Below are 15,501 nucleotides of genomic sequence, written 5' to 3'. Positions count from 1 at the left end.
AGAAGTAAGAAAAAACAGATGCACAGGTTATTATAGTAATAAATTAAAAAAATAATTATAATATAATTGTATAATAATTAATCTAATTGCTAAATTGTAGGATATACTTGGCTACAAAGTGTAAAAACTTGTAAATTTTTTTTAATAGAATTACAAATAAAGTTGTTAAAACCAATAAAATTTGAAACAAGGTTTTAGTACCTTAATTTTATTAATTTTTAATTCTTTTTGTTTTTGAATATCCTAAAGTAAGAAACATAAAGAAGCTTTTAAATTAAAATTAACGTGTTTTTACTTTTTATTTTACAAATTACCAAACTTCATTAGATATAGAAATTTTAAACTTAGCACGTAGTTAATTGATCTAAATGCACTTTTTACCATCATAATCTTCATTCAATTTTATTTGCAGATAATAAAAACTTTGAAGTTTAAGTATAATGAGTGTGTTGTGTAAAACTTACGGGGTAGGTAAGCTCTTAGTAAGTAATCAGTCATTGGAAAAATTGTTTGTTAACTGTTTGGTGAAAAGAAAGTTTTCAACTGACCATGTTTTAGCAAGTCATCATGTTAATACTTGCAGGTATTATAGCAAAGAGCCTTACAATTTTGAAGATGCAAAACGTTCTATCAAGCTGCTCACAAAAGAAGAGAGAGAGCTTATTGCTCTTGAAATTGAGAAATACCAAAATGAAGAAGATAAGTTAGAGCAAACTGGAACTCCAAGCATAACAAACAGCCAAGCTAAATCGCTGTTTTTTATAAACTGCGTACCTTTTATTGGTTTTGGCTTTTTTGACAACTTCATAATGATTCTAGCAGGAGAATATATTGACTACAAGCTGGGTTTAATGTTTGGTATTTCAACTATGGCTGCAGCAGCCCTGGGCAATTTAATATCTGATTGCTGCGGCGTTCAACTGTCGATCTATGTGGAAGCTTGGTGTGTGAAGTTTGGACTGCATGCTCCTGACCTTACCAAAAAGCAATCTGAACTCAGAAAAACCAGGTGGATCAATGCGTCAGGTAAAATAATTGGAATCACTATCGGTTGCTTGGTTGGTATGCTGCCTCTTTTGTTCATCAAAGAGGATGATGACCAGAAAAAATAAACTGATAAATAGTATAATTTAGTTATAAAGATTACTAATTAATGTTGAACAGTTGTTATTACTGTTGTTAGTTTATAGTAGTTAATTTTGTACAATTGAGTTGCAAATTGGAGCTGAGGAAAACATGTTTTATTTTTTTGTGCTTTATTAAACTACCTGATCATTTTGTTTTTTTATACTAATGGATTTACAATATGCTGATATTTTATGTTTTTGATGCTGCCTCTTAGTTTAAGCGTTTGTGTAGTTTTATGTTACTTGACATTTTTTAACTGTATAAGTAAGTTAAACAATTGTTTAGAGATTTTTATTGCATTCAAGTTATTTATTTATATAAAATTCATATATGTACATCTTTATTACAAAAACTTTGGTTTAGTTTTGTAAGTACAAAAGCTAGTTAATAATTATTGTTTTTTGTTTCTAATTAGTATAAATTTTCTTTTTAGTACCAAAAATTTAAATCAATATTCTACAATATATGCTTTTTTAGTTACTTTTTAAAATACGAATTTTGAATATATAAATTAAATTATATATTAAAAAGCATTGTAATTTTTTTACTCAATTTCTTTTACGTTGAGTAAAAAAGAAGATCTAAGGCATAAAAGGATATATTTTTATTTAATAATAAGTTAACAATGGTAGTAAGTAAATAAGTATACTAAAAATTTATCAATTGTTCATTATAAAAACATTGATTTGCTTCCATACGTTTTAAATTGCACTTATTTATGCTACAAAATTTTATTATTATAAAATATTTTATGCTTTTAAAAACGTTTAATGTTGTTTCTGATTTTACTTTTACTAAAAAAGTTTGTAAGTTTATTTTAGAGGCCTATATATACAAGATAAATTTTTTCAAAAGTAAATGACTACATTTTTTTTTATTGTTTTAGTAACAAATTGATTTAGTTTTTCAACAAGATAAATAATCAAATATTATGTGATCCAAATTTATTGAACCCATAATGTAACTCAAAGTTACTTAGTTTGAAATGTTGAGGTGTTTAAAGTTGTTTTGTAAAACTGTTTCAAATTTAAATGATAATTCAGAATATTAAAGTAAGTTTAAGTTGTTGGCTGAAAATGAATGAACTCCGAGGTTAGTTGTTTAAATGTAGATGTTCCAAAGGATTTGGTTTTAAAATATATTTTGTCATGAGTTTCAATACAAGTACGAATTTATTCTTATTATGTTATCAAAGATGATAATAATATGCTTTCTGTTTAAATTGTGTAAATTAAAAATGTATAAATTGAGCGTTATGTATGCTAAAAATAGCTGTTGAACCTCCTCGAGAGTTATTATTAAAAAAATACCAAGAGACGAAGTTTTATACGAATAAAAGTTTAATGTTGCTTCCAACTTTTCGCAGGAACTGTCCCTCCTTACTACAGAGACGTGTACGACGTCTTGTGCCCGTCGAACGACGAAAGCATTTCTCAGAACACCATCACCCGGCTGCTGAACAAGTCCGGTCTTGAAAGGACCGTTTTGAACCAGGTCACTAACTGTTTTGCTAATAAAAGCTGTACAAAATCCATGATTTTTGCACATGATTTAAAGAGACCGCAAGTCTAGCTAGCGGTTCATGTTAAAGTTTTATTTACTTGGTTCAAACGCATCAATAAAAAAATGCAGATTTGGGCGCTGATAGACGTGAGGTCGGGCGCGGTGAACAGGAGCAACTTGTACAAAACGCTGGCACTAATCGCTTTTGCTCAGCAGGGAAAATCGATCAGCGACAAGCTGCTGGAAAATTTCTCTGGCGAAGGTGTGTTGTGTTCATGTTTTGATTTTACTTTTTTGAGACTAATGAAATTGTATTTTTTATGAGTAAAAAAAATTTTGACTGTATTTTTAAGTATTTTTTGTTCACTTTTCTACACTAAATGTTTAAATTGAATTAAAAATTATAAGGAGCTGTTGTAAACTACACGGACTTCAGAATTTCCGGATATTTATATTAGTTGTAATTTACTTTAATATTGATTCTTTGGACATGCCAGTAAACTATTTACCTTCTACAAATTAAATTTTTAAAGTAGTTATGATCAACTCATTAAGGTTAAAAAGTACCTACTTATACATTCAAATTTTAAACTTTTTAATTCTACACCAGGGTTTCCCAAACTTTTTTTATTCAAATGGCCCCCTTTAAAGAAATAAAAAAAAGCTATGGTCTCCTTGTACCAAAATTACTCAAAAACTACCATTTAAAACACCTAAGACCTTTTTTTACTCTTCATCAGCTACTCCAGAATATCTAGTATAAGTTTAAAAATTACCATAAATACACCTATGACCTTTTTTTTTGTTTTGTTGCTCTTCATCAGCAACTCCAGAATATCTAGTGTAAGTTTCAAATTATGACCTCATGGCCTTCTGTGGCTCCTTTACTGCTCATGGCTGCCCTTTTGCTGCTCATGGTCCCCTGAGTATCTGTCATGGCCCACTTTGGGAAACCCTGTTCTACACTGACGTAACATGCAAGACTAAGTTTCCAGGTAAACAGTCGAATGATTCTTTGAAAAAACCTAAATATAAAAATTTTCAAAACGTGTTCAACATTCTCACTCTATTTGTCAATCGACCAAACTTAATTTTTCTCGCAAAGAACTGCCGCGCCCGACGCTGGGCGACGCCGACTCGCTGAAGCAGCTGAGCAAGGAGGGCGAGGCGGACCCGTCGGTGTTGGAGGCGAGCTACGACGAGCTGCTGGGCCACGACACGGTGGAGGTGGACCTTATGCCGGAGAGGAAGGGGATATTCCTCAAGCACGTAGAGTACGAAGTCAACAGCAAGGTTTGTTTTGGTTGTTGCAGAAGCGTTTGGTTGTTGTTGTTTGTTTTTTTATAATTTTGTGAAGACTTAACCTAAAAGTTTGCTTGTGTACGTTTGGTAAGTTTTAGACATTAAAAAAAAATTAGGTTGTTTTTATTCTATCAAAAGCGTAGATGATGTTTTTAGATGTTAAATAGACCAATGTTTCTCAAACTTTTTCAAACTTTGCATAGCGGATTATCAAAAAAGTAATTATGTACACATTAGTTATTTCAGTTAATTTTTTTTAAAGTCAAACATATTTTTTAAACAAAATACCATAAGTTATTTATTAAATCTTTTAAAACCTGATTTTTAAAATTAAGCAAAGTAAAATAACCATCATTTCAAAGATAATTTCACTACTTATCAACGTCTTAGTGAAAAGTAAGATAATTTCTGTGCACAGGAGCATACAATATTGGTTTAGTCTTGTAAGTGATGTAATTAATCATTAATTTATAAAATAAAAGAGTAAACTTAAAAATATTCTTCAATTAGGGTTATAACATGCTTTAGTTCTAATAACGTGTGATTTTACTATTTCATTGCAAATCAATCTAACCAGTAAGTTTTGTAAACAAGTATTCACCAGAGAAACAAAAGCACTGTGCAGAGGAGGTACAATGATTTTGTCGCTCTGCGAGAAGTCTTGCAGCAAATTTTCCCGTACCGGATGATCCCGAAGCTACCCCCTAAAAAGATGCTCAACTGTTTGTTTAGTATTTTGCAAAATTTATTATTTATTATTTTCTATAAGTTTTTATACTAAATAGAAAACGTATGTGTACTTAAGTTTAATTAGCTAACTATAAATTCAAAAATTTTATTATAATTTTACAACATGTCAGTGAATTAAATAACTTTAACAACTTGTATTTCTTCACCTATTTTAAAAAGTAATTTAACATTTATCAATAAGTTTCACCAGGAAAAAATAAAACACTTTAAAAATCTAACAGCTTTTTTTCGTGTGTTAATTTTTTTTACTGTACTCTCAAGTTTCAAACTCGAACAGCGGACGAAGCTTTCATCGAGGCGCGGAGGAAGGCGCTGCGGAGGTTCCTGAACATCGTAAGCAGGCACCCGAGCATGTTCGACAGCCCTGTGCTGCACTTCTTCTACACCCACAACGGGGTTCGTTATCACTAATGATTTGTTAAAACGTTTTAATTTTTTCATGAAAAAACATGTATACGCCAAAGCAGGTTATTTTTGTTCACGTTGTTTATGTTTTATTGACACTTTAAGTTCAATGTGTAGTTAATGATTGATTTTTTGCATGCATTCAATTTGTAAACATGCTTATGCATGAAAGCTCGGTTGAGTTAAAAGTAAATTTTGTAAATGTTTGAAATACCGTGTACACTAATATAATTAAATTTTAAATAAATTTGTAAATATACTTATGCATAAAAATTAGGTTGAATTAAAAGTAAATTTTGTAAATGTTTGAAATACCGTGTGCACTAATATACTTGAATATTTATGTTGTTGGGGTGGTATTAAATCTGTAAACTTTTAATTGTAAATCCTTACTTCAAATATGCTTCTTTAGTACTAAAATAATAAGTTCAAAAACATTATATGTATACTTATATTTAAAATTTAAAGTTAAACTAAATGATTTCGATGATTTTGAATTTATTTGTCATATAAATATACTAGTTATTTGATTCACACCAACAATAAATTAGTTTAACTTCAGTTATATTTAAAAGCTGTTTGTTTTTACAGGAAGTCGTAAACAAAATAAAGGACAAATTCAAAACTTATCCAGATGAATTCATGACGAACCCTCATGCAGACAATGCCAAGGTTTTTATCTCTTTTAAATAAGTTGCTATATATATTTATTTTAATTGTACTTTACCATGTTTACAGTTTTGTATGAGTTGTACGGTTTAAAAGCATATAAAAACAACAAAAGTAAAGTTATCAGAAACATTTAAATCTGTTCAACAACTTGGATTTGTTTAAAGTTCATTAAAAGTTTTTAGTATGTGATAGATAAAATCAACAAAAATCTTACGTTTAATCATATAAACTAACAATACCTAAAAGAATAAATATATTATTAATTATATTACTAACTAAATCACTATTTTCTACTATTTTCCTCTGACCACCTCTTTTTCTATACTTTTATAAACTTCACGAAGGAAAAAAAGTCGTGAAACTGATAAAATCAACAAAGTTTTACTATAAATCATATAAACTGAAAAAGGTTAAATCAAAAAATACGTGTTTTAATATATAATGTAACTATATATATATATATATATAATATATAAAAATCAAAAAAACTTCTGGCAACTCTTAATCAAATAAATCTACTTTTTTCTTAAATATTTTTATTCCTAACCTATTTATAAAGCAAAACATAATCAAACATAATTTTACTTATGTCATCTAAAAAAATTAAATCTAAAAAAATAACAATGTGTGTAAATATGTTATTCAACTAAACCATTTCTTTTTCTACAATTTTTATAAACTTCACGAAGGAAAAAAAGTCGTGAAACTGATAAAATCAACAAAAGTTTTACTACAAATCATATAAACTAAAAAAGTTTTAATCAAAAAATAATAACGTGTGTAAATATAATATTCAACCGAACCGCCTCTTTTTCTACAATTTCACAAACTTCACCTGAAGGAGTACGTGGGGCCGGAGACGCAGCACGAGTTCGCGGTGTACAAGGACCAGGTGAGGGACATGTTCGCTCACGTGACCCGCTTCCGCGACATCGCCACCCGGTTGGCCGGCAGGAGCAAGGGGAACTCCCTCGACATGCTCGGGTTCGGCGAGGAACTCAAGTTTGTTGATAAAAAAGTTATATAAAAAGTACCAAGTTTACAATTTGTACTGAAAAGTACTTATAAAGTATGTTTAAATAAGTTTAATATTTTTACAATGTTTTGTAATAATAATGATAGAAATAAATGAGCCACATATATTTAGAAAAATCATTAGCTCCGATCAAGAAAAAATATTTTTGTTTACTTGTTTAGTTTTTTTTACCTGAAGGTAATTCGGAAGATTTTTAAAAGCTTAATAGTTGAATAAATTGTTTATAATAAAAAATTCCACTTTAAGTAGCTTATACACATTTAATTTCCCTTAAGTTAGTTGTTTTTGGTGATATCCGCAAAGAAATAGACAATTTTAAATTCTTTGTAAATTTTTTTGTTAGTTATTTGTTTTGTGAAATGTATTTTTGTAACAAACTTGTATTTTTAAAGCATACATGACTTAAAAGTAAGCTCATAGTTTGAAACTCTAAGATTATTTTTTCATATAATAAAAAACTGTTTTCTTTTTTGTATTTTACCATATTACTAGAAAAAACTTTATTTATTAAATTTTTTTTATAATTTGTTAGACTACAATGATAAATACATAAAAAGTATTTGTAGTTAAAAATAAAACAAACACTGATGAGAGATCTTAAGGCATAGTTGCCATAACTTATAGCTTTTTTGTGAAATAGATTGTAATTTACACAAGCGCAAACAAAAACCTATAAATTATGGTAACTAAAGCTTTTAGGTTTTACTTTAACAATCAAGTCGTCTTCAAAAACAATAACAAATTTATTGCAAAAATTTTTATAAAAAGTTTATGAATATTTGTACGTAATATTGTAGTTAAAAATTAAGTTTAGCTAAGTTTGTAATAACACTGTGCTGCTATTAAGCTTTTATGTAATTGTAAAAAAATTGTTTGCTAGATTTATAATTCTTTCAAAGACCACCAGTACTGAATTAAATGATTGATATTTACAAGAGAGTAATTAAAAATTCAACTGTGTGTGAGTACATCGCTACACAAATAATAAAAATACTTTTAAAGAAAACAATAAAAAATAACTAAAACTGTAGGTGTTTGCAGTTTTGTGTAAAACAGTGCTTGTATTATTAACTAAAGCACTGTATATCAAATTTGAACAATAAATCATAACTAATCTTATAAGTGCAGATGCGTTGGTAAAATAAGATAAAATTTTAAGTAGTATAGTGTTTATTAAACATTATAAAATCAAATTATAGTTTGCTATTATTCTTGAAAATTTTTGTTTTGTTATTGTTTTGACATATTTAACTAAGTTTAAATTTAGTATTATTTACACAAATAAAAAAAAACTTTGGCATTTTATTCTGGTGGAAGTGAATTGTTAAAATTTTAGTAATAGTTTACTGAAACCGGAAATATAAATTTATGTAGTATTGTGATCGAAAAATTCAACATTCTTCTATAGTTGGCAGTTTACAAAAAAAAGGCAAATTTAATGTTTTTTAAACTAAATAAAAAACAGTATTAATCTTTCAAATACTGAAATAAACTTTGCAAGTTAAACTAAAGCACATTAGTTGCTTTTCCTAAACAACACAATTAGTTTGTATTTGTTTTTAAATTATCATGTTTGTGTTATAATTTCTAATACTAGCACTTATATGGTTTAATACCACCTACGTTTGCTTATTTGCATAAATTAATTGCACAAGTTTGCTGTACAAGCATTTTTCTCAACAAGTTGTATGACAAGACTTGAAAAACTGCTGACTAAAAGTAATTTGATTCAGAATCTTTTCTGCTATCAATATGTCTACTTTTATTATTGAACGTGCAGTTTTTATTGTTAAATCTGGTAAGTATCGGTAAATAGCCTCTTCTATCCAATACAGACATTTTTACAAATTAACTTTACTCACTCAATTGAACTGAAAGTCGATAACTTAGTGGTTTGTTACATATATTGGATGTATTCTCGTGTTATGTAATTATGCTGTTCTGTATGTATGTTTTTTTTTTTAATAATTTAGTTTTACTAAATTGATTCTCGTTGTACTTTAAGTTACGTAGCTTTTTTAAATGGTTATTTTTGGGTTTAATTAATAATAGTAATGTATCAAATTAATTGATATTTTTTATAAATGGAATGTTAAAAAATTTCTACAAAACCAGTAGTGTGTCTACATATAAACTTGGACAATACGTAAATAAAAAGTTACCTTAGTCGTTATTTTATCTTAAAATTTCAAGTTCGAATTGTTTGTTTTTTATTACCAGATTATCTATCATTTTACAATTATTTTTTCAAGCAACTTCGAAAATATTCACAATCTTAAGTTTTAAATAAAACTCAGTTCGAGTTTTATATAAGGGTTGATCATACCAATTCGATCATCAGACCACAAGCTCTCGGTAGATTAAGTCCGGTTTCGTCCTGATTAGGACTCATCAGTCTTAGATTAGACGGCATACGAAAGTTCAGGCTTCCGCTCTGCTGACTTTCGCCGATGTTTTTGTTGATTGTAGAACTTGGTTCAATATGTATTATTAAGCGAAAGTTATTACTAAACATTAAAATAGTTTCTTGGTTGATATCTGAATATTATATTGATTTGTACTAAAGAAATAAAAATAGTTTTAAAAAAAGTTGGATTTTTTTCTGATTTATCAAACGTATCCATTTAAACCTAAAACATAAAAAAAAAGGTTAAGCTCGTACATTCGAAAACTTAAAAGTTCTAGTTTTGATATAAAACATTACGTACGCTTTTTTTTATACATACTGACGTAACTTTACCAGAGCGATCGGAAACGACAACAGGCCGACTTCGCATTGGGCGGCTGGCAAGTCAAATCCGATGGAGTCCCTGAAGAAGACATTCAGGAGCCTCGCCGTCGACTTTTCGGCCATCAGCGAGAAGTATTCGTTGCAAGTTTGTGCTTGTAGATGTGTATTTTGTAAATATTCCGGAATTGTTTAAGCTGTTTCTGCATTTGTTAAATAATGTTGTGGTACAGCAGAAAACAGACCAAAATTTATTACTTTTAAAAAAACCTTTGTTGTTTGTGTATTTCTGTAATAATTTGTAATTTATCAAAACTAGATATTTTTTCTTTTTATATCTCGAACTAGAAAGTTTAACGTCTTTGGTTGAAAGCTTCAGCTTTATATTTATTTTTAAGATTATCACCTTATTATTTTAAGTTACTACCGTATATTTTAACAATATTGTGTATAATAACAACATTTACAAACAATTTTTAAAGTTTTTCTTATTTATTTTTTGTAATAGTTTGCTAACTTTTATTTCCTTCCTAACGAGTCAAACTACTAAAGACATAAATTTAAGACGCCAGGTTAAGAACTTAATCCAAGTTCTTTTTTCGTTGCATTTAATAATTAAAACACGAATTTTCCTAATATAAAAAGACATACAACTTACTGAATTTCATGCATATAAAACCCTCTGGCCGTAAAAACTACTGCTTTCAATAACACATGTGTATATTCAACATTCAGAACAAGCGGGAAGATGAGGGCGTCGTCGACCAGCTCAACACTCTGTTCGACATTCTCGTCGCTTTTCAGGTTGGTTGTACGGGATATTACTGAAAATTAAGATTTTGTCAAATAAATATGTACATTGTACGAATTCGCAGGATTTGTGCGACAGGCACGAGCGCGGGGTGCTGAAGGAGCACCACTACGCGTTGAAGAAGTACGGAGCCCTGAAGACCAGGAGGATGGCGGCCTCGATCGCAAACATCGAGCAGGTTTGATGTCTTTTTAACTTTTTTTTTAAACTCTATTGTAAAACTTGTTTTTGTAGATTAAAAAAATATTCTATTTTTACGTTGCAGCCTGGGATGGACAAAATGGATACGAGAATTCAAGCAGTTAGTTGAATAAGATCGTTTCAAGCACCTTTTTGTAACACATTAGAAACTACAAATAAAAGCATAAAAAATCTAAAAGTTTTTATTCTAAACAAAGCAAATAATTATTTTCCAAATAAATTTTACCTCAATTTTTTTTTAAACTAGTTGTTTATTTTAAACAAAATCTTTTTGATTGGTCAACCAACATTTTAAACCAATCACAGCAAGCCAACTTGATTGAGACGCGGGAAAAGCGCAACTCCTTCTCGCTTCACTGCATCCACCTGGACGCCCAATTGTTGCAGCACATCACCATGGAAACGCTCTCCAGGGTGCTGACCACCCTGCAGTCCACCCAGCTGCGCGGTCATCAGCAACTGGCGGCCCTGTGGAAGGACGTCCTTGCCCCGTTGTCCGTGGCAACTAACGCGACGACCAATGGAAATTAAGGAGAAAAAGATGGGTAGCTACAAAAACATGGATCTTAAATGCATATTTGCTGAGCTTGCATTTTTTCATGTTGTTTTTAGTTTTAATTATTAATTTAATCTTTTGTTATATGTTAAAGATAAGGGTATAGATTAAAACTAATTGTTAAAAAATATACAACCTCAGCAAATATGCAAATTAGTTGGAGGTTTTTGAAGCTACCCAAATAAGTTTCTAAATTTTCATGATTCTCTATCAGAAGGAGGATTTTTTAGTTTTCTGTTCTAATTTCGAGCTTCAATCTAACGTTTTTTTTTTTTTGCAACAACTTAAAAAGTCATCTGTTTTCAGCAAGTATTTCTTTAGAATTATTTTACCATGGCCTTTTTCAAGTATCGTGACAAATGCGTACAAAAAATGCAAAATAATCAATATTAGGATTTCTGCTTCATCAGGGATAAGATATCAATTAAAACTGGATAAACTGTTCTGATTAAACAAGTAATTTTCACAGGTGTAAGTTAAATATAAATATTTCCATAAACTCCAGCTGAGCCCGAACAGCTTTTATGCCGCAAGATGAAAAATAAACGAAGTGCTGTCTAAAGTTACATTTTAAAAAGTTTAAAATATTGCTTTTTTTTTTTCAAATGTGTACTCGCAAAGTTTTCCATGACTTAAAGTTTGTTCAGCAAAAGTATTGTTTATTGTAATTTAAAAGGAATATAAATCATTATTCTTTCTGAACAGTTTGTTGAATTTTAAACTGATTACCAATTGATTTTAGATTTCACACTTTATTGATACTAATTACTTTAAAACAAGTTTCTCAACGTATATGTTAGGTAAAATTATATGTAAAAGTATCGATGGTATATGAATTTGCAATTTATATATATATATATATATATGTTTAATAGTTTCAACCAGCATGTTTAAAGATAATCTGAAACACAATCAAGTGTACTCAAAATCAATGTTTTGTACGTACTGAAGTTTTAAAGAAGACTGTTATGCTTGTATCCCTTTCCGTTGTCAGTTTGTCATCAAAATTTTTATGCGTACCGTGCCAAAAGTTAGTTGCTATGTAATAGGCTTGCCCGTTTGAATACAGTAATTATAAAATAATATTCAAGAGCTTTGGCTGGTTTACACTTATAGAATAGCTTTGGTCTTGCGATTAACAAATAAGGTTTTTGCTTATGTACGTTATAAAAATATTTTATATATTTCTTTTAATAGCTGTTTCTAGAAATTTTTTGTTCATCAACATTAACTCTAAAACTAACAGATAATTGTTTGTATTCTTCGGTAAAAAATTAAAATATATTTCTATTGCATTTAAAGCTACTCATCCGTATATATCGCCATATACATGTTTATTTTGTGCAATTATAATTTGTCTGCCTTTGTAAATTGTTTTTCTTACCATACTAATCACCCAAAGATTAATTTTGGTGCTTTAAATTGGATTTCAAAAAGGCTATGATTATTGCAATTTTATGTTTTAGTCTTTAAACCTACATAGTTTTCAGTACTTTTTTCTAATTACATTTTGATAAGATTATTTTTTAAACTTTTTATTTTTCATTTTAGTTATTACACCATTTTTTTCATATTTTTTTGTATATTTCGTTTACATTGAAGCTATAAATATTACGAACAAATTTTTATAAGTATACTTGCTGTAAAACTATTTTTATGTATAGTATTATCGATAAATTTTTTAAGACAAAAATGAAAAAAACTATTTTTTTATAATATTTTGTGTTAGATTTATGTTAAATTAATGTTTTTTTTTTTAAATTTAATGTCTAAAAAAACTAAGTAACCAAATAATCAACTAGAAAATTTTGTACTGGACATATTTCTGTTTTTTTTTTCCTGTTATTTAAACTAATTATTATTAATTACTAATAATTATCTCAGTTATAGCTATAAATTTATATAAGGGTTACCATTAAACCTTGAATTTAAGAACTATTGAAAAAAAAGACTGGAAAAAAACTTTGAATTTTGAACAAAAGTCACTAAAAAACCTGAAAATTAAACAACTTTAAATGTACTATAATGAAATTTGATTGAGATGCCAAAAATCTAGCATACTATTTTTTTTGTATTAATAAGAAACTTGTTTATTATAAAACGAGTTTATAGTAGCATTACAGTATCTTTTCATTAAATTCATGCAATTTATGACATTGTTTACCTTATATAAATACTAAAATTGGATAAAATAAACTTGCACTTTTAAAAACCTGGAAAGTTTTTTTAAACTTTTAAAATATTAAAAATACTTTTGGCAGCCTGTTATATACACAAGTAAAACTGAGTAAAAAAAATGCGTTAAGTATATGACAAATTTGTCTTTTAAAATTATTTGTTTCAGTTTAAAAATATATATAAGCGGTCTACAAAGTTAAAACTTTGAAATTAAAGTTATAATATTCATTGGATAATAATGAATTATTATTTTTTTTATTAAATTTTATTTTTTTTCAAAATCTTCATAATTTGGACTTTCTTGTACATTTCAACAATTTCAAACTGTTTTTGTGATATGACTAAAATAAATGTAAAACTTAATCAAGTATAGCTTAACTTGAGATAATGACTTATCTCTTTTATTATTGTTTTTTCTAAAAACTATCCGGCCAATATTAATCTTTACCATAAAAACATATAGCTGTTTTTAGTATAATGACTAATCTCTTAAAATTTTTTTTTTCTATAACTATCCCTATCTTTATTAAATTAACCTTCTCGTATAGAAGCCTTTTTGTTGTTTTTAACTTTAAATTATTTTTTGAGAAATGGTCCCATAATAATCTTTTTATATATATATTGAAACTTAAAGCAATAGTAGTTTACAATAAAAGATTGAAAAATTAGTAATAATACCGCCTTTACTTTTTTTGGGATAACATTTCAAATAATTTTTGTCAGGAAAAATTAGTGGCTTTTGTGGATTAAAGGAATATTGGTTAAAATAAATATTTGCAGTTTAGTTTAATTTTACATTATTTATCAACTTTTTTTCTAAATATTTTAAATAAGTAAAAAATAAATTTCACAAATATGTAACTAAGCAACTAAGTTTGATATTTATGTACTTGAAAAAACTAACTTAACTTTTTGAATAAAAATTAAAAGTGCAACTTATATTTAACATATTTGTTCCTTTTCAAATCAGTTACAAAATGAATACCAAAAAAATAGTGAAAATTCCTTGCGCCATCACTAAATTACCAACACCCGGCACTAAAAACGTGCTTGAGATAGAAATCAAGATTCTTTGCAAGTTGCAGAGAACATCCTCAAACAAGTGGGAGCTTATATCTAAAGAAATCACTTCTGGCAGCGACCTTGTTGAAGTCAAAGGCGTAGAAGTTTTAAAAGGCGACTTACTGAGCAGTGAACATTTGTGTGATTTCGTTGAGCAACCTTTTCGTTCACGTGCTGAAAATGAAAAGAGCTTTGAAAAAAAGGGAAAAGCCAAAGACCTGTGTGGAAACGTTAAAAGATGCGCAGATGTCATCAAAAGTGCATCTAACCGCCGTTCCGAAGCGTTTCAACCGTGCGTAAGTACAACTCAGAAGAAGCGCGTTTCTTTGTACGAGAAGCCGTTCAAAAGTTCACAGCACTTGAAGCCAGTCAAAGTTGAGGGTGGAAATGTTTGCAATGGGCCGGTTGAAAAAAGAAGGAAAAGCGTCAGTCACCTTAAAAACATGGCTAAAACTGGAAGTAATGAAATCAGACAAATAAGGAGTTTTAACTCTCCAAAAACTTCAATAAAAAAAATCTCCAGCTACAATCAGAATTTGAAACCCAACAAAATTAAAGCCGCAATCAAAAAATTTCACACGAACGGGTTTAAAAGAAGTTCAGAGTCGAAGCACGATGATGCGAAAACGAAAAAGTGTCGGTTCGTGTCGGAGCAGGAGAGGCTGAGCAAGCAGCTGACAAATTACGCGAAAGTCAAAAGCTGTAGTCAAACCGACTTCACGAGCCGAAAAAAGACAAGACCAGTGTGCTATATCAACAGCTCAGTTGGCAAAAACAAGAAAGACCTGCAGAATTTGACTTCAGCAGAAAGGCATGTCAACGAAAGGACTTCCTTACAATTTCTCGAGTCAAAAGAAACGAAACCCAGCTCTGTTTTGAATTCTGATGAAAGAAAGTATCAAAACTGTTTGGAGCGACTCAAAATGAAACAAGCGAAGCTGGACAAAAAATTAAAAGAAAGTTCTCTAAAAGTAATCAACTATTTACCGGAAAAATACCGTAAACGGAAATTGTATTAACTTTCTAGTCTTTTAAACTAAATTACAGAAAAAAAACAGATTAATAAATTTGAACAAACTAAATGCATTCGAATATTTTAAAAGTAACTCTAATAATTATGTCAAATCAAAAGTTAATATAACATTAAGTTACTTGCGTTTTAAATTTTG

The 15,501-nt window shown here is 28.8% G+C and overlaps 1 protein-coding gene and 1 pseudogene across 1 annotated transcript; both read left to right on the top strand.

Annotated features, from left to right (window-relative positions):
• Positions 1–422: 422 nt before the first annotated feature.
• Positions 423–1,265, top strand: LOC145840525 (transmembrane protein 65 pseudogene; annotated as a pseudogene).
• A 910-nt stretch (positions 1,266–2,175) lies between these two features.
• Positions 2,176–12,644, top strand: LOC145840228 (sorting nexin-8-like). The gene is made up of 13 exons (XM_082947410.1): positions 2,176–2,220; positions 2,495–2,622; positions 2,761–2,893; positions 3,737–3,924; positions 4,538–4,655; positions 4,961–5,079; positions 5,680–5,760; positions 6,602–6,762; positions 9,540–9,672; positions 10,260–10,328; positions 10,400–10,513; positions 10,601–10,636; positions 10,843–12,644. Exons 1-13 carry the CDS (start codon positions 2,205–2,207, stop codon positions 11,065–11,067), a joined length of 1,521 nt encoding a protein of 506 aa, XP_082803536.1. The 5' UTR covers positions 2,176–2,204; the 3' UTR covers positions 11,068–12,644.
• Positions 12,645–15,501: the final 2,857 nt, after the last annotated feature.

Source organism: Thalia democratica, chromosome 7, assembly GCF_965202585.1.
Source record: "Thalia democratica chromosome 7, ktThaDemo2.hap1.1, whole genome shotgun sequence".
Classification (NCBI taxonomy): domain Eukaryota; kingdom Metazoa; phylum Chordata; class Thaliacea; order Salpida; family Salpidae; genus Thalia; species Thalia democratica.
The sequence above is the reverse complement of the archived record's forward strand: the minus strand, read 5'-3'. Positions and strand labels throughout refer to the sequence as shown.